Source organism: Salmo salar, chromosome ssa29 (genome assembly GCF_905237065.1).
Source record: "Salmo salar chromosome ssa29, Ssal_v3.1, whole genome shotgun sequence".
Taxonomy (NCBI): domain Eukaryota; kingdom Metazoa; phylum Chordata; class Actinopteri; order Salmoniformes; family Salmonidae; genus Salmo; species Salmo salar.
Genome location: NC_059470.1, coordinates 14752261 through 14772916, shown reverse-complemented (window position 1 = coordinate 14772916; position 20656 = coordinate 14752261). Strand labels below are relative to the sequence as shown.

The following is a 20656-nucleotide window of genomic DNA, read 5'->3' as shown; positions in this document are numbered from 1 at the left end:
GCTATTCTGTTCTTCTGAAACAGACTACATTTCTTCTTCTTCTAAAATAAATAATGGATTCATTGCGATGGTTTTTATTAGACTTTTTAAAATGTAGATGTTCCAAAGGTCTGCATCAGTGGCTTTGAAGGCTATGCATGGAAGCCAGGAGATGCTAAATGTGTTCATGTTCATTAAAGGTAAATTACCGTGACACCGGCAGTTATTTGCTTGACAATCACCGGCTGCCAAAATGGCATGACCGCCACAGCCCTATCTGTGAATATTTGTATTTTTCCAGAGCAGAGAATATCACTACACTATTCAGTTGAAATAACACATTCCATTGCACAGTGAAACCTGATAAGACTATCACATTTTTGTGCTGAGGTGTTATTATTGGAGATGGGCCAGGCCAAACACATAAATGTGTCTCAAATGACACCCTATTCCCTATATAGTGCACTACTTTTGAACAGAGCCCATACAGTAGGTCTTTGGTCAAAAGTTGTTAACTTTATAGAGAATAGGTTGTCATTTAGGACCTAGTCATTGCACCTTACCTGGTGGGGCTGAAAGGAGTGGCAATAGATCCATTCAGCATGGCTGTGACATCGCCACATGCGGCATCTGCAAACTAACAGGGAAAGACTAATACAATGTCCATACAAGGGAAGTAACGCCTAGATTTCCAGTAAATTTACAGCGAAATTCCAGTGAATCCTACTCATTTTTAACAGGTCACTCACTCCCACTGCTGACTCATATTCTGCAGCCCTCATTACTCACAGATTTAGAAAAACAACACATTCTCCCCCACACCTACACTAATCTATTCAGACATTATATTGTGAACTTCACTGTCTATGAATAGCAAATTCAACACAAACATGTGTTGTGCTGTCCTGAATTCCAAAGTGTAACTGCATGAAAGTGTGTAGCCTATAGCCCATCGCCATGTAGGACATTGTCCAATCAGGAGAGAGCTAAGAAATGTGTTTCCATGGAGACAGACACAAAGGCCAATTGATGAACAGTTAGACAGTGAAACCCTTTCCTCTGCTCCCCATCACAATCACAGACTGAATTTGGATTAGTTTGTGGCTATCTAATTTATATTAGTATATTTTGTTCCGTGCATTTTGTATTCATGGCTGGTAGGTGTAAGATTTCAAAGCACCTTGGCCATAGCAGGCTCATTAACAGTCTGAAAAGAACTTACTGCTGCTGAGGCCCGATTCCAGAATGAACGAACGGTGTTGTTGACACAGTCTGTCCAGCCTGGGCACCCTGTGGTGAACGTTTCTGAGAGAGACAGACAGACAGACAGACAGACAGACAGACAGACAGACAGACAGACAGACAGACAGACAGACAGACAGACAGACAGACAGACAGACAGACAGACAGACAGACAGACAGACAGACAGACAAGGAAGGAAGGAAGGAAGGAAGGAAGGAAGGAAGGAAGGAAGGAAGGAAGGAAGGAAGGAAGGAAGGAAGGAAGGAAGGAAGGAAGGAAGGAAGGAAGGAAGGAAGGAAGGAAGGAAGGAAGGAATGATGCAGGCACTACAAGGAAACTTTTTCTGACAGCACTAATTTCAAGGAACTTCATAATTGTTTGCATGTTTCTCCATACTGTATTTACATAATGTAGTGACGGAAGCAAACTGGATCATCCTAGGCTGTTCCATCACAATAGCCTTTGGCCAGAGGACCTGCTGAGGCCCTCTGGCTCTGACCCACATGTCATGAGCTATACTGCACTTTATCATGGTCGGATGTATAGTAAGGTCCCGTCCCAAATGGCACCATAAAAGTAGTGCACTATAAACACTCCTCTCCGCATGTACTTGGACAGTGAAGCTAACATTTTGTCTCTATTCCAAACCATTTTGGAATTCAGATAAAATGTTTCATATGAGACAAGAATACAGAATGTCACCAATTATTTGAAGGTATTTTCATACATTTCTGTTTTACAGTCACTTTTATTGTAAGTAAGAATATAATTTGTTTCTGAACACTTCCATGGTAATGTGGATGCTACCATGATTATGGATAATCATGAATGAATTGTGAATAACGATGAGTGAGAAAGTTACAGAGGGACAAAGATCATACCCCCCCAAAAAATGCTAACTTCCCCAGTTATTGGTAATGGTGAGAGGTTAGCATGTTTTGTTGTAGCTTCCTTCTGTAACTTTCTCAATAATCATTATTCATGATTCATTCATAATCATGGTATTATCAGGATACATTTAGAAGTGGTCAAAAACATCTGATCTACACACTTAAAAGGAAAATTACTCCATTCATCATCCCCCACTCAGTTCATATTGGGCAAAACATAACCCAAAGCACAACCAAAACAAACTGCAAATGCATTCAACGAGTTTGTAGAGTCACAAGCTTGATGTAGTCATTGCGTGCTAGGAATATATGGGACCAAATACAAAACTTTTGACTACTTTAATATCCTAAGGTAATTTGCCCAAATATGGGCCTAGGTAAAACAGAAATGTATGAAAATACCCTCACATAAAAGGTAACATTCTGTACTTTCGCCTCATATGAAACATTTGATCTCAAATCTAAAAAGCTGTAGTATAGAGCCAAATTTAAAACTTTCGCTTCACTGTCCAAATACATACAGAGGGGGGTGGAGCTGTGCACTATATATGGAATAGATTGCCATTTGGGATGCATTCTAAAACAACCAGTACATTAGTGGTTTATACTGTACATGTATGGTCTATTAGCTGTAATTTTTTTTATATTAGACATAGATCTGACCTAGCACAATATACTTGACATGTTTATGGCTATCACTGTGTTATGTGGGTGTGACACCTACTCCCGTTGCCTGCTGCACTGCTGCATGGATTCCACCTGGCAATCTGTTCACCATCTGCCCTGGCCTGTCTCCCCCTGTCTGGTACAGGTACCCCCACCACACTCCCCCCCTCTCTCCCGAGCTTTCGCTCGCCTCCAGCACACACACATTGTTGGGGCGAGTGACTCTGAACTTACAATGGCTAGCCCCAAGTCGTTATACATTTAAAAAAATTATTGTGCATTTTGCTATTTGCATCATGACTTCTGCATGCTTTGTTGACTATGAATTTTCTTGTTTACTCAACCTTGGGACAGACTATGTTTGCTCCCACACACGGGACTCTAACTCTCTATTGGTTACACTGATTTTGGGCCTCCCATCCTATTCTAACCACCTCTCGCAGGCTTTGTTTTCATGTTACCTGATGAAATTGCTGTACAATATGATCATGTTGCCATCTAATGCACATTCAAATCTCATAAATCAACACTGTAGAGATCTCCCTGTCTTCTGCCGTGCCTTGATTGTATTATTTCTCTTTATATGTGGAAATGTGCATGTATACCCTGGGCCATCTACTGTTGCTAGCCCCAATTCTGACTTGTGCTCTGATATCTGCTTCACTGATTTCTGCTCTCATAAGAGCCTGGGTTTTCTGCATGTTAATTAACACTAGAATTTGCTGGTTTTAAGCATTACACTTTCAAATAGCTCTTTGTTGACTGTTGCTGGGTGCTATCGTCCTCCATCAGCACCGGCCTGGCCCCTTACACTAAGTCTAAATGTGTCCTGCTAGGTGACCTAAACTGGGACATGCTTAAACCACCTGACCAAATCCTAAAGCAATGGGACTCCATAAATCTTTCTCAGATTATTACCAATCCCACAAGGTATGACTCCAAACACCCAGAAAAGGCTACTCTCCTTGATGTTATCCTCACAAATAATCCTGATAGGTATCAGACTGATGGTTTCTGTAATGACCTAAATGATCACTGTTTTACAGCCTGTGTTCGTAATGGCCGCTCAGTGAAACGACCTGTCCTGATTTGGCGTAGACGTTTGCTAAAAAACTTTCATGAGAAAGCCTTCTTTCATGAACTAGCCTCTGTAAAATGGTATAGAATCAGCTTGATCCCCTCTGTCGCAGACGATTGTACCTTCTTTTTTTATATTTTCAGTGGTATTGTTAACAAAGAAAATGAGAATTAAAAACAGGTTTAGCCCTTGGTTTGACCGTGATCTTGCAGAGTTACTCCACCTCAAGAATTGCATTTGGCTGGCGAAATGCTCGTCACACGCATACTCAGGCTGACTGACTCTTGTTCAGGCAAATGAGAAATAAGTGCACTCAGGCTATCCGGAAAGCCAAAGTTAATTACTTTAAGGAGCAGTTCTCTCTCTGTGGGTCTAACCCCAAAAAGTTCTGGAAAACAGTTAACCTGTTAGGGCTAGGGGGCAGTATTTACACGGCCGGATAAAAAACGTACCCGATTTAATCTGGTTATTACTACTGCCCAGAAACTAGAATATGCATATAATTATTGGCTTTGGATAGAAAAAACCCTAAAGTTTCTAAAACTGTTTGAATGGTGTCTGTGAGTATAACATAACTCATATGGCAGGCAAAAACCTGAGAAGATTCTGTACAGGAAGTGCCCTCTCTGACCATTCCTTGGGCTTCTTGACTCTTTTTATTGAAAACCTAGGATCTTTGCTGTAACGTGACACTTCCTACGGCTCCCACAGGCTCTCAGAACCCGGGAAAAAGCTGAATGATGTCGAGGCAGCCCCTGGCTGAAAAACATTAGCGCCTTTGGTAAGTGGTCTATCAGAGGACAATGACACTGAGGCGCGTGCACGAGGCGACCCCATGTTTTTATTTTCTCTCTCTTTGTACTAAAACACAGATTCCCGGTCGGAATATTATCGCTTTTTTTACGAGAAAAATGGCATAAAAATTGATTTTAAACAGCGGTTGACATGCTTCCAAGTACGGTAATGGAATATTTAGATTTTTTTTGTCATGAAATGCGTCGGGCCTTTACACTTCGGATAGTGTCTTGAACGCATGAACAAAACAGAGGATATTTGAACATAACTATGGATTATTTTGAACCAAACCAACATTTGTTATTGAAGTAGAAGTCCTGGGAGTGCATTCTGACGAAGAACAGCAAAGGTAATAACATTTTTCTTATAGTAAATCTGACTTTGGTGAGGGCTAAACTTGGTGGGTGTCTAAATAGCTAGCCCTGTGATGCCGGGCTATCTACTTAGAATATTGCAAAATGTGCTTTCACCGAAAAGCTATTTTAAAATCGGACATAGCCAGTGCATTGAGGAGTTCTGTATCTATAATTCTTAGAATAATTGTTGTGTTTTTTGTGAACGTTTATCGTGAGTAATTTAGTAAATTCACCGGAAGTTTGCGGGGGGTATGCTAGTTCTGAACGTCACATGCTAATGTAAAAAGCTGGTTTTTGATATAAATATGAACTTGATTGAACAAAACATGCATGTATTGTATAACATAATGTCCTAGGCGTGTCATCTGATGAAGATCATCAAAGGTTAGTGCTGCATTTAGCTGTGGTTTGGGTTTATGTGACATTATATGCTAGCTTGAAAAATGGGTGTCTGATTATTTCTGGCTGGGTACTCTGCTGACATAATCTAATGTTTTGCTTTCTGAAATCGGACAGTGTGGTTAGATTAACGAGAGTCTTGTCTTTAAAATGGTGTAAAATAGTCATATGTTTGAGAAATTGAAGTAATAGCATTTCTAAGGTATTTGAATAACGCGCCACAGGATTCCACTGGCTGTTACGTAGGTGGGACGATTTCGTCCCACCTTCCCTAGAGAGGTTAAAGACCTGGCGAATAAACCTTCCTCCTCAAAGTAGCCCATGTCCCTTAATGTTGATGATGTGGTTGTTACTGACAAGAAGCACATGGCTGAGCTCTTTAATCACCACTTCATTAAGTCAGGATTCCTATTTGACTCAGCCATGACTCCTTGCCCGTATAACATTTCCTCATCTCTCACCCCTTCTAATGTGACTAGCCCCGATACTCCTCCCTCTTTTTTGCCTGCCCCGCTACAAAGTTTCTCCCTGCAGGTGGTCACTGAGTCCGAGGCACTAAAGGAGCTCCTTAAACTTGACCACAAAAAAACATCTGGGTCAGATGGTTTAGACCATTTCAACTTTAAAGTTGCTGACCCTATCATCGCCAAGCCTGTCTCTCCTCTCTGGGGAGGTTCCCATTGCTTGGAAGGCAGCCACGGTTTGTCCTTTATTTAAAGGGGAGATCAAGCTGATCCTAACTGTTATAGGACTATTTCTATTTTGCCCTGTTTATCAAAAGTGTTGGAAAAACGTGTCAATAATCAACTGAGTGGGTTTCTTGATGTCTATAGTATTCTCTCTGGTATGCAATCTGGTTTCCACTCAGGTTATGGATGTGTCACTGCAACCTTAAAAGGTCCTCAGTGATGTCATCATTGCCATTGATTCTAAGCAATGCTGTGCTGCTATTTTTATTGATTTGGCCAAAGCTTTTGAAACGGTAGATCATTCCATTCTTGTGGCCCCGCTAAGGAGTATTGATGTCTCTGAGGGGTCTTTAGCCCAGTTTGCTAACTACCTCTCTCAAAGAGTGCAGTGTATAAAGTCAGAACATCTGCTGTCTCAGCCACTGCCTGTCACCAAGGGAGTACCCCAAGGCTCGATCCTAAGCCCCACGCTCTTCTCAATTTACATCAACAACATAGATCAGGCAGTAGGAAGCTCTCTCATCCATTTATATGGAGATGATACAGTCTTATACTCAGCTGGCCCCTCCCTGGATTTTGTGTTAAACGCTTTACAACAAAGCTTTCTTAGAGTCCAACAAGCTTTCTCTGCCCTTAACCTTGTTCTGAACACCTCCAAAACAAAGGTCTTGTGGTTTGGTAAGATGAATGGACCTCTCCCCACAGGTGTGATTACTACCTCTGAGGGTTTAGAGCTTGAAGTAGTTGTCACGTCCTGGCCAGTATAAGGGTTAATTGTCATTGTAGTTTGGTCAGGACGTGGCAGAGGATATTTGTTTTATGTGGTTCGGGGTGGTGTTTTGGTAAAAGGGCGTTTGATTTAGTATTTCCGGGTTTTTGGTTTATGGTCTATGTTTATGTATTTCTATGTGGAGTCTAGTGAGTGTGTTTCTATGGTTGATTAATTGGGGTTGGGACTCTCAATTGAAGGCAGGTGTTTTCTCTTTGCCTTTGATTGAGAGTCCCATATATTAGGGTGTGTTTGTGTTTGTCATTTGTGGGAGATTGTTCTGTGTTTAGCCTTGTGCCTTACCAGACTGTTTTGTTGATCGTTCGTTCTTTTGTTATTTTGGTGTTCATTTTGAATTTATTAAAACCTGCTGCGTTTTGGTCTCATCACTACGACAACCGTGACAGAATCTCCCACCAAACCAGGACCAAGCAGCAGAGGAACGAGGAGGAAGGATGGACGTGGGCAGAGCTAAGGAGGAGCGTTTCCAGGGCGATGGAAGAGTTTAGGAAACTCGAGAGGCCGCCCCAATAATTTTTTTGGGGGGGGCACAAGGGCAGTTTTGCGGGGCAAGAATGGAGCCCCAGGCCAGCTCCCCGCACTAGCATGGAGGTACGTGTTCCCAGTCTGGTACGTCCAGTACCAGCACCACGCACCAGGCTTCAAGTGCGTCATCCCAGTCCGACGTCGCTAGAGCTGCCCGTCAGTCAAGAGTCGCCGGAGCCGCCCGTCAGTCAGGAGTCGCCGGAGCCGCCCGTCAGTCAGGAGTCGCCGGAGCCGCCCGTCGGTCAGGAGTCGCCGGAGCCGCCCGTCGGTCAGGAGTCGCCGGAGCCGCCCGTCGGTCAGGAGTCGCCGGAGCCGCCCGTCAGTCAGGAGTCCCCGGAGCCGCCCGTCAGTCAGGAGTCGCCGGAGCCGCCCGTCAGTCAGGAGTCGCCGGAGCCGCCCGTCAGTCAGGAGTCGCCGGAGCCGCCCGTCAGTCAGGAGTCGCCGGAGCCGCCCGTCAGTCAGGAGTCGCCGGAGCCGCCCGTCAGTCAGGAGTCGCCGGAGCCGCCCGTCAGTCAGGAGTCGCCGGAGCCGCCCGTCAGTCAGGAGCCGCCGGAGCCGCCCGTCAGTCAGGAGCCGCCGGAGCCGCCCGTCAGTCAGGAGCCGCCGGAGCGGCCAGACTGCCCGGAGCCGCCAGAGCGGCCAGACTGCCCGGAGATGCCAGAGCGGCCAGACTGCCCGGAGCTGCCAGAGCGGCCAGACTGCCCGGAGCTGCCAGACTGCCCCAGCGGCCAGGATCAGCCAGAGTGGCCCATCTGCCCAGAGTCTGCCGATGACCAAAACCCAAGGGAGTCTAGCAGCAACCTTGAACTGAGTAAGCCTGACAATTCAGAACGTAAAGAGATTAACTGTTTAATTGCTGAGTCTGCATACAGGGTGGAGAGGTGGAGGTCTGCCCATGATCCGGAGCAGGGGGAGTCTGCCTACGGATCGAGGCTGATCGGGTCGGTCGGCACTCTGGAGGACAATAGGCTGGAGCCTGAACCACCACCTGCATAGGTGGGTTGGGGAGGGGGGGTGTAGCACAAGTGCCGTCGGTGACGGCAGCCACCCTCCCTTCCCTCCCTTTAGTTTAGGGGGATTTTTGTTGTTGTTTGGGGTTTTTGTTTTTCTTGAGGTGCTTCCGGGGTTAGCACCTTTAGGGGGGGGGGGGGGGGGTACTGTCACGTCCTGGTCAGTATAAGGGTTAATTGTCATTGTAGTTTGGTCAGGACGTGGCAGAGGATATTTGTTTTATGTGGTTCGGGGTGGTGTTTTGGTAAAAGGGCGTTTGATTTAGTATTTCCAGGTTTTTGGTTTATGGTCTATGTTTATGTATTTCTATGTGGAGTCTAGTGAGTGTGTTTCTATGGTTGATTAATTGGGGTTGGGACTCTCAATTGAAGGCAGGTGTTTTCTCTTTGCCTTTGATTGAGAGTCCCATATATTAGGGTGTGTTTGTCATTTGTGGGAGATTGTTCTTTGTCTAGCATGTATGAGCCTGAGAAGACTGTCAGTATATCGTGAGTTTTTTTTGTTGTTTTTGGTAATCATTTTGAGTTAATAAATGTTCAAAATGAACAAAACCAGTTCTGCTGCATATTGGTCCTCCTTTTCCGACGATGATTTCGCCATATCGTCTGACGACGACGAAATCCCTGACAGTAGTCACCTCATACAAGTACTTGGGAGTATGGCTAGACGGTACACTGTTCTTCTCTAAGCACATATCAAAGCTGCTGGCTAAAGTTAAATCTAGACCTGGTTTCCTCTATCATAATCACTCCTCTTTCACCACAGCTGCCAAACTAAGCCTGATTCAGATGACCATCCTACCCATGCTAGATTACGGAGACGTAATTTATAGATAAGCAGATAAGGGTGCTCTCGAGCAGCTAGATGTTCTTTACCATTCGGCCATCAGATTTGCCACCGATGCTCCTTATATGACACATCACTGCACTCTATACTTCTCTGTAAACTGGTCATCTCTGTATACCCGTCACAAGACTCACTGGTTGATGCTTATTTATAAAACCCTTTTAGGCCTCACTCCCCCTATCCGACATATCTACTGCAGCCCTCATCCTCCACATACAACACCCGTTCTGCCAGTCACATTCTGTTAAAGGTCCCCAAAGCACACACATCCCTGGGTCGCTCATCTTTTCAGTTCACTGCAGCTAGCGTCTGGAACGAGCACCCAAACAAACACTCAAACTGGACCGTTTCATCTCAATATCTTCATTTAAAGACTAAATCATGGACACTCTTATTGACAGTTGTGGCTGCTTTGCGTGATGTACTGTTGTCTCTACCTTCTTGCCGTTTGTGCTGTTGTCTGTGCCCAATAATGTTTGTACCATGTTTTGTGCTGCTACCATGTTGTACTGCTGCCATGTTGTGTTGCTACCATGTTGTTATCATGTTGTGTTACTACCATGCTGTGTTGTCATGTGTTGCAGCCTTGCTATGTGGTTGTCTTAGGTCTATCTTTATGTAGTGTTCTCTCTCTTGTTGTGATGTGTGTTTTGCCCTATTTATTATTTCTTTATGTTTTTATCCCAGCCCCCGTCCCCATAGGCCTTTTGCTAGGCCGTCATTGTAAATAAGAATTTGTTCTTAACTGACTTGCCTAGTTAAATAAAGGTTAAATAAAAAATGTAATGAATGAAAATGTACAGACTGGTGGTGTGTAGATCCATTTGAGCCTTACCATTGCTCTCCTCCTTGCCACACCAGGTCAGTCCATTCATGATGAAGCCGACTAGTGTGTCCTCGAGGGTCAAGAAGCAATCTCGCTTCTCTGTGAAGTCATGCACTATTTTCTTTGTTTTGCTCCAGAACAACATCTGGTGGTGCAATGAAATGTAAAAAAAATGTAAAAAAATATTTACTTGCAGCTGTCAATAAAACAAAACATATGAATATATTTGAGTGGTGTGTGTGTGAGCGAGCATGTGTGGGTATCTCACCCTGTTACAGACAGGATCCTGGACCACAGTATGGATAAGGGGGTCATAGGCCTCCATCGGTACATTACACGGGTCCCTCCCCACGAATGCTTGCTCAAATGCACTCCATATCTTTTGACAGTTGTTTGCACTGGAACAATCACAGGAATTATCAAGAATAGTATTGCTGCATTATCATACAAATACAAATATGGCCAATCATTGATTGAGGAAGGAATAGCTCCCTGAGAAATGGTTACTGAATAGGAGAAAACTAAACTGTTCTAACTGTTCACTCATTGTGTTAAGCTGTCTTGACTGTATTATAGTAAGATGGGGAACAGTGAGAGAGTATCAGAGCAGAGCTTGAACAAGCTAGCCACCCTGTTGTTACAAGGCAAATCCACATCCACCTGTGCCATAAAGCAACGCAGGTTCACATACATACAGACAGGGAGGCTACATCATACATACAATTGAGTCTTCGTGTAATGATATTCAACTATGGCAATGGAAATGGAATAAACTGCTGCAAAATGAGTTAACCTGAAGTTTGAGTTACTTTTAACAATAAGCTAAACATTTAAATTAAATGTGCAAAATAAATCTAATAAAAGTGTCTCACCTTGAGGATTTGTTGTTCTGTATAAATGCTTCACATTTGTCAATAATCGTTTTTTTAAGGCTTTCACTCGATGGGCTGGAACTAGACAGTACGTGACTGTGCACTACTCCCAGATAAATAGCGAAGATAACGACAAGTGAAAGTACTGCACAGAGACCCATGATTAGGCAGAGGCGAGTCCTTCGCTTTTTCCTTGGAAAACGGTGCGATTCTTCATGCTCCATGGCTACTCCTTGTTAAGTCAACTGTGAAATCGGCGCTCAAATGTGGTTTGTTTTTGTTTATGTTGTGCCAGTGGGATAGCCTATTGCTTCAACACCGTCGGTGCACTGAGTTCTATTTTCGGAGTTGGCCTTAGGGACAGTATGCTACGACGTTACCACGCGAATATCTCTACTGCGACGCACCGTACTGCATCTCAGTGATTGAGGCGTCACTACAGACACCCTGGATCAAATCCAGGCTGTATCACAACCGGCGGTGATTGGGAGTTACATAGGGCGGTGCACAATTGACCCAGCGTCGTCCGGGTTTGGCCAGTGTAGGCCGTCATTGTCAATAATAATTTGTTCTTAACTGACTTGCCTAGCTAAATAAATAAAATATAAATGTGAAATAACCTAGCCTACAATTTGGCTGTGGTATAGTTAGCTTTATATGAAATATTCATACTTTTCTTGTACCTCAAATTACAGTGGTGTACTTAAGAAAAATACTTTGAAGTACTACTTATGTCGTTTTTGGGGGGGTATCTGTAATTTACAACTTTTACTTTTACTCCTCTACATTACTAAAGAAAATATGTACTTTTTACTCCCATACATTTTCCCTGACACCCAAAAGTACTCGTTACATTTCGAATGCTCAGGCAGGACACCAATATGGTCCAATTCAAGCACCTATCAATATAAGGCATTGTCATCCCTACTGCCTCTGATCTGGCGGACTCACTAAACACAAATACTGAATTTGTTAATTATGTATAAATGTGGGAGTGTGCCCATCTGTCCATAAATAAAACACAAAAACTATAAAATTGTGGCATCTGGTTTTCTTAATATAAGGAATTATATGTGTAGCATTTAATTGTACGTTTTACTTTTACTCAAGTATTACAATGCAGTACTTTTTCCACCACTGTACATTTAAACCAGATACTGTAAGACTTTTACTCAAGTAGTATTGTACTGGGTGACTCTCACTTTTACTTGAGTCATTTTCTATTAAGGTATCTTTCACCCCCATTGTTAAACGGAACGTGCGTGATAGAAATTACATTCTGAATCAGCCGATGATGGCGAACAAGTTACAACCCCTGCTTTGCCATTCGGTGACTGCCATACATTTGTTTTCAGTTTGGATATTGGTTTGATATTCGGTGTTTGCTCGTCAATACCTCTTCGATGGAAGGAAAGTCCGAGCATGATTAGAGTGATATATCTAGAATCAGATGACAATAGAGAGCGAGGTATAGCCTTCGTTTTCTTTATTTCGTTTTGTTTTCAAAAAGTGACTTTACCTTGGTTTCAATTGTGGAATAATATGCGCTTGAAGCTAAGGGACTGTCTTAAAAGTGCATTCAGCAGAACCTGGTGTTAACAGAAAATGTGTTTTTGTCTTAATTAAATTATATAGAGATCTTCAACCAATTTTTTTTTTTTTTTTACCCACAACAATTACATTAAAACGTGATGTTGTTAATTTCTTATGGTTTTATGTAAAACTACAAGGTCAAAAAACATAAATAGCCAATGATCTTTCTTACACAATCTATAATAGCTTACTTACATGGGCTAGAGAGCTAAAATCACTTGTAGCAAAGTCACTCATATCCCTAATTCATGATACACCCATTAGAATTCCAATTTTAAAGTTCCCTGATCATAAATGAATATTTATGTCATAATCATAATTTTTAATAGCTTCCGATCCACTCATGCTAGAGATCTACAGATACGTGCTATGTGTTTCCTGACCTCTATTATCAAGGCGATTTACTTTAAAAAAATCCTCCCCTTTGATTTTCTACAAATATTTATCATATTACTGCTGTGGTTATTTATTCACGTACAGATCAAGCTTCCAGTCCAATTGACATATACATCTAAAACCACTTGATTTTAGGTCACTTACTTCCCTCCTCCATAGTACACCCATTAGAATTGCCATTTTTCATTTTAATGATTCTACATGAATATCTAAAACCACATAGGGTAATGTCACTGATGGCGCATTCATGATAGGTTGGAAACACAGTTTAGTTGACAGTGATCATTTTTTCACTATTTCATGCACAGACTGCAATTGAATAATACTGTACTAATAACAATATTATAATTATTACTTACAAACAATGTTAGTTTGAATGCGTCTACAGTAATTATTTTATGAGGTAATGAACAAAGAATTGTATACATTTTTTGTTGTTGCATCAATTATGCCGCTATTATCTCTTTTTGGAACAGTCAACAAAAAACTAAGTTTATTGCGAGCTAGAAAATAAAAGAATGCCCATAACATATTTTTCAATTACACAGTGAGGAAGTTTCAAATCTATTTCAAAAAATAATATTAAACAGTGAATCTAAATAATTATTTACACTTCAATACATCATTAACATTCTTGCATTCTTCTATCTTCCAATATTTCCAATGTGCATAACCAAGTATAGGGCTACAATGAATATGTAAATGCAATGATTACATTTTTTTAGGGGGGGGGGGGGTTCAAGTCAATCCTTCAGGGGGAGGGGTTAATAAGTATTTGCCCCAATGAAGAATGACTATAACACAAGAGTTGTGTCACACCCTGAACTGTTTCACCGGTCTTTGTGATTGTCTCCACCCCCCTCCAGGTGTCACCCATCAATATAAATATTTAATGTGCAATTTAAAGTTTAATAAACATATGCACAGGTTGTACGACCTTGTCTCTATAGGCTACCTTTGAATTGTCTAATTATCCGTTAAGTCATCGTTTACCGAATTGTGGGGTGCGACCCCTGAGGGGGACGGACACGGGGACTGGGGGGACGGGGGGCGGTAACTGAACCAGATTGTAACACCTACAATAGCAAATCAACTTGATTCTTGATCCCAATTAAAGCTGGTACTTTTTTTCTATCTTAACGCTTGAGCCGCTAGTTGTGGCTCTCAACAACGTAATTGGTGGCTCCAGTTATGTTGTCATGGGTGACCCTATCGATGAGAACCTCACGCATTAGGTGCTCTTCCATCTCTCTTCCCTTCCTCTCTCTCAATTAGCATACCTTGAAACCTGTGAACTTGCAGGCTAAGTAATCAAAGTCAATGGAGTCAATTTGAAAAAGGTATATTTATAAATTAAGCACGACTAACACTTTTACAGGAAATATATTTTTCAGTAATGGCAAGTTTCTAGTGCAAAGCGTGTCAATGCTCCTCTTGCATGAGTACTATTTCTCAAAACGTAACAGTTCTATTCAGATGAAGTTTGTGATTTGAAAGACAACTTTGGCAGAATTACACACTTTCAAATCTAATTCTAGTATATGCTACAGAATTAGAGACAAATCTCTGGCAATATCAGTTCAATTCTGTTTCCGACAACAGCAGCAACCTATCCTTATTGTGTAGGTCTATAGAAAACACATTTGAAGGCCAACGTTGTGGAAAAAAACATTGTGGAAAAAACACCAATCATGTAGCCTATATTCAACCTTAGAATCATAATATCCTTAGAATACTTCAAGAAACACATTTATTTTGTATTTCAACAGAAATTAGGCCACCCTTGTTATGTCATCATTGATATGGTTTTGACATTATATTATAGGCCGATGAATGAGAAGATTCTATTTTTAGTGGCCAAAACAAGTTTTAGCTGCATCGGGTAGAGAGAGTGGAATAAGGAGATAATTACTTGTCAAGGGAATGATTACATTTATTTTGTATTTTATTTTATTTATTTAACCTTTATTTAACTTGGCAAGTCAGTAAAGAAAAAAATCGTATTTACAATGACGGCCTACCACGGCCAAACCCTAACCCGGACGATGCTGGGCCAATTGTGCACCGCCCTATGGGACTCCCAATAGCCGGTTGTGATACAGCCTGGAATCAAACCAGGGTCTGTAGTGACGCCTCTAGCACTAAGATGAAGTGCCTTAGAACGCAACGCCATTCGGGAGCCAATTATGGGTCCAAATTTGGGAGCCCATTATGGGTCCAAATTGGGAATTTACCCAGGACAATGGGACAAGCACCTCTTTTCTTACGAGAAGTAGGCATATCATGTTAAGCTATCTTCAATGACTAGAGAGTCAAGACACCCGTTTAAAACCTCTGCGGGATAGGTGTCCCTAAACCAGGACGGTTGTTGCTAATGTGCGCTAATGTGAATAGAATGACATTGTAAACAACAGTCAACTTTCCGGGACATAGGCATGTCTTATATGGGCAGAAAGCTTAAATTCTTGTTAATCCAACTGCAGTGTCCAATTTACAGTAGCTATTACATTGAAAAAATACCATGCTATTGTTTGAGGAGAGTGCACTTTTATCACGGCAGTTGGTTTGATACATTCACTGAAGGTAAATCATGTACTTACATTCAGTAATCTTGCTCTGATTTGTCATCCTGAGGGTCCCAGAGATAAAATGTAGCATAGTTTTGTTTGATAAAATCTATTTTTATATTAAAATGTAGGAAATGGGTTCTACAGTTTGAACCCCTGCTGTCCTTGTAAACGCATGTTTTACCAGATCTAATGTGTTATATTCTCCTACATTAATTTCTAATTTCCACAAACTTCAATGTGTTTCCTTTCAAATGGTATCAAGAATATGCATATCCTTGCTTCAGGACCAGAGCTACAGTCAGTTAGATTTGGGTATGTAATTTTAGGTGGAAATTGAAAAAAAGGGTCCGATCCTTAAGAGGCTTTAAAGCCCCTTCCGAAAGACAGCATCCTCCAGAGGACAATGTCATAGGCCCAATACCAAATCAACCCCTAGAACCTATTCCCTATGCACTTGTGTAGATCAGAAAGGATTTGATTGTACGGTGAAACTTCCACCTAGCCTATCAGAGGGCAAGTTGGAGCTATTGACATATTGATTACACCTGTCAAATCCACTCAGATCTCCACACTCTAAAAATAAAATGTTTTTGGAGTATCTTTTAGGGGTTCTTCAAATTTAAACTGTGGGGCAACCCATATAAGTTCTTTGAAGAACCCTTTAAAATTATTCTTCAAAGAACCCCTTTTAATGAAACCTCAAAGAACCTTTTGAAGAACCTTTTGGGGTACATTTTTTAACCACCCCCCCACCCCTTTTATTATTATTATTATTATTAATAATAATAATAATACCCATATCAATAACAACAATAACACAATATTTTAGTTGTCTGTGTTTATTATGATTTTAGTGGCAAAGCAGAATAAAAAAATCTAAATATGAGGTAAACTCTCAGCAGATCCCCAAGTCCAATGGGTATATCCTCTGTCGTGTTGATGTTAATGTGTTGATATTCTCCTTATCCATAGCCAGAATGATTTTGCAGTGTATGGTGATCGAACAGGTTTCCTGTTATATTCATCAGAGGTGTAGGGAGGGTGAAGTCTGTGAATCCAATAAATAGCAATTATACAATGTTTAATTAAACATTATTCATACATTGGTTCTTGTGGTGAATGTGAATGAAAAAAACTATTTTGATAGTGGTTGTCATACACGTACCATGTCCTTAATGTAGAGGCCTATGGGATTTTCATTGAAGAGGTAGGGGAGGAGGATGGTACATTTGATCTGCATAACATACCAATACCAATTGACATACCTTTGTATGCCTCCTCATCTATATATGCCTGCAGACACAGACACAAAAGTGAGCAGTTCAGTCATCTGCACCCAATACAGCTGGCCTGACCTCTTTGTTGATTGATAACCATTGAATTGTGTCCATTTTCACAAATATGAAAAGGTAGATGGTATCATCATCAAACAATATCAATTTAGATCAAACAAGGGACAAACCTTACCTTAAATGTAGGAGATTTTTTTTTAATGTTTCAGTTAACTGCTGTCCTTTAAAATTCAAATCCAAATGTTTCAGTTGGGCAATTACAGTAGGCTCCTGCAAGAAACCTCACCAACTAAGGAGGTTCCTAGATGAACTCCACCTCCTATGAGGTTCTTGGATCTTAGAAGAACCCTCGTTGAACGAGTTTTGCATAGGGCCGATTTGGGATTGGGCCATACACCAGTTTCAGGACCCAGTTCACTACATGCAGAGGCAAGGGATTGAATGTTGCAGAGTGGTAATAAAGTGCCTTAAATTATGAAGTGATAGTATTCAAATGTAGAAAGAAGTGGAAGGCGTGCAACCAATGTGAGTCAAGGTGCAACTAAAACATTTTATCATAGCTGAAAGGAAAGGGGTAACGCCACTCACCATTATATTTGTTTTTATTTAAACAACTACTAAAAGCAGGGGTTGGAACCAAAATTATTTTTAAAACTTTTAGTTCTGAACAGAAGCACTATTTTTTCCATTCAGTTGCCGCTGTTCCAACCAGCAAGATAAAGTTCTGAATCAGATCGAAACAAAACAAAGTACTGGCTTATATCGTTCATTTCTTTTCCTTTTTTAACCTTTCAAATCAACCGTTTTTTTCTCTCCATTTTAGCTAATTAAATTAGGCTACTTAACCAATCAGTGCAGATAGAGTAGGCAAGATATTTGTTTACATGCACAATGGACAGACAAGTGTAGCCTATGGCGCCAGATGCAACTGGAATTTTGCGGGTGGGGAGAGAGCGAGAGAGGGTTGAGGAGCAGGTTTGAGCGAGAGAGGGTTGAGAAGTCTTGAAGCACTGGACATCTTGTTATGACATGCATTATCTGAATTAGGTCCACAGAATTACAGTGCATTTGGAAAGTATTAATACCGCATCACTTTTGCCACATTTTGTTATGTTAAAGCCTTATTCTAAAATTGATTAAATAGTTTTTTCCTCATCAATCTACACACAATAACACAATCCCTGCCGCTGAAAAACATCCACACAGCATCCCCATGCTTCACCGTAGGGATGGTGCCAGGTTTCCTCCAGACCTGACGCTTGGCATTCAGGCCAAAGAGTTCAATCTTGGTTTCATCAGACCATATAATCTTGTTTTTCATGGTCTGAGAGTCTTTAGGTGCCATTCGGCTAACTCAAAGGGGGCTGTCATGTGCCTTTTACTGAGAAGTGGCTTCCATCTGGCCACTCTACCATAAAGGCCTGATTGGTGGAGTGTTGCAGAGATGGTTGTCCTTCTGGAAGATACTCCCATCTCCACAGAGGAACTCTGGAGCTCTGTCAGAATGACAATTGGGTTCTTGGTCACCTGCCTGACCAAGGCCCTTCTCCCCCGATTACTCAGTTTGGCCGGGCGGCAAGCTCTAGGAAGAGTATTTGTGGTTCCAAACTTCTTCCATTTAAGAATGATGGAGGCCACTGTGTTCTTGGCACAACCTTCAATTCTGCAGAATCTTTTAGGTACCCTTCCCCAGATCTGTGCCTCGACACAATCCTGTCTCGGAGCTCTACGGACAATTCTTTCGACCTCATGGCTTGTTTTTTCCTCTGACATGCACTGTCAACTGTAGGACCTTGTATAGACAAGTGTGTGCCTTTCCAAATAATGTCCAATCAATTGAATTTACCACAGGTGGACTCCAGTCAAGTTGTAGAAACATCTCAAGGATGATCAATGGAAATAGGATGCACCTGATCTCAATTTCGAGTCTCATAGCAAAGGGTCTGAATACTTATGTAAATAAGGTATTTCTGTTTTTAATGTAATACATTTGTAAAAATGTCAAAAATCCTGTTTCCGCTTCATCATAATGGGATATTGTGGGTAGATTGCTGAGGATAAAAAAACAAAACATTTTTAGAGTAAGGCTGTAACATAACAAAATGTGGAAAAAGTCAAGGGGTCTGAATACTTTCTGAAGGCACTGTATAATAATGAATTTGATCAAATCCGGGGCGGCAGCGTAGCCTAGTGGTTAGAGTGTTGGACTAGTAACCAAAAGGTTGCAAGTTCAAATCCCTGAGCTGACAAGGTACAAATCTGTTGTTCTGTCCCAGTAAATAAGAATTTGTTCTTAACTGACTTGCCTAAAGGTAAAATAAAATGTTTAAAAAATCCATGTCAATGACAACATAACAAGGGTAGCCTAATTTCTGTTGCAGATTTTCTGAAATTGAAATCCCAAATAATTGTGGTTCTTGAAGTATTCTAAGGATATTATGATTCTAAGGTTGAATATAGGCTACATGATTGATGATTTTTTTCCACAATGTTGGCCTTCAAATGTGTTTTCTATAGACCCACACAATTCGATTGTCGGAAACAGATTTGAACTTAAATCGCCAAAGATGTGTCTCTAATTCTGTAGCATATACTAGAAAAACATGTCAAAGTATGTAATACAGCCAAATTTGTCATTCCAATCACAAACTTGAGCGGAATAGAACTATTGCGTTTTGAGAAATAGTACTCATGCAAGAGGCGCATCTCCACACTTCGCACTAGAAACTTTTTCCATGACTAAAAACAGATTTTTTCTATATGCCTTTTTCAGATTGACTCCACTGTTCGATTACTTAGCCTAAAAGTTAGCTCACATGTTTCAAGGTATGTTAATGAGGGAGAAGAAGGGAAGAAGGCAGGAGCATGCCGCGTGAGGTGCGCGTTGACAGCTACAACTCGGGACAACATAAATGGAGCCGCCAATGAATTACCTCGTACCCCTGCACATTGACTCGATACTGGTAGCACTTGTATATAGCCAAGTTATCGTTACTCATTGCGTATTTATTATAACTTTTATTTTTATGTTTTACTTTTCTATTATTTCTCTATTTTCTTTCTCTCTGCATTGTTGTTAAGGGAAGAGGTCCCTGAACCAATAGTTGGTTGTATTTACAAAAGTAATATGGGGTGGAAGCTATTGGAGTTTTAAGGAAGTATTTTGTATTTAAAGTCCATTTGCATTCATAGAAAATAACCAAAATCATAAAATACTAACTAATTGCCGTAGATTGTACAGAGGAGGTCCCTGAATCAATAATAGTTGGCAGTATTCATGCCAGGAAGGCCAAAAAGATCATCAAGGACATCAACCACCCAAGCCAAGGCCTGTTCACTCCGTTATCATCCAGAAGGTGAGGTCAGTACAGGTACAACTAAGCTGGCTTCTATATCAAGGCCATCACACTGTTAAATAGCCATCACTAGCCGGCTTCCACCAAGTACCCTGACCTTATTTTTTTACGGAACTGAACAGCAAAAACAAGGGGTGTAAATTGTTTGCTATCGTCAGCTGATTTAGAATATGATATTTCTATCATCCTGGCATGTTCCTTGAAGAGGTATTGACAAGAAAAGTCCATGAATACACACCAGTGGTGTGTATTCATGGATGCCAAGGGAAGCCAGGCTTCCCCCCAAAATATTTCAAAAACATTTTTTAAATCATATAAAATGTATCTTTCGTCTCTGTGTCATAAAAACAACACCCCTCTCTGTATGTGTAGCCCATCTATCTGATGCTGACTGGTCAAAAAGAGTATGACATTGTTGCCACCTGTAGCATTGAATGCAAGGGAAGCCAGCAGCATTTGGCATTCCTTGATAAAGTGTAATAGC

The 20656-nt window shown here is 41.2% G+C and overlaps 1 protein-coding gene across 2 annotated transcripts in view; it reads right to left on the bottom strand.

The window, feature by feature from the left end:
* LOC106590200 (ADP-ribosyl cyclase/cyclic ADP-ribose hydrolase 1) overlaps positions 1–11403 on the bottom strand; it is a 30360-nt gene extending 18957 nt beyond the window's left edge. For both annotated transcript variants that reach the window (XM_045710797.1, XM_014180956.2), the window contains exons 1-5: positions 10966–11403; positions 10362–10491; positions 10103–10238; positions 1202–1284; positions 543–616 (exon numbers count right to left, since the gene is read on the bottom strand). In XM_045710797.1, the coding sequence (XP_045566753.1) occupies positions 543–616; positions 1202–1284; positions 10103–10238; positions 10362–10491; positions 10966–11189 (647 nt within the window). In that variant the 5' untranslated portion in view covers positions 11190–11403. The remainder of the gene's footprint in view (positions 1–542; positions 617–1201; positions 1285–10102; positions 10239–10361; positions 10492–10965) is intronic.
* Between the last annotated feature and the right edge of the window lie 9253 nt (positions 11404–20656).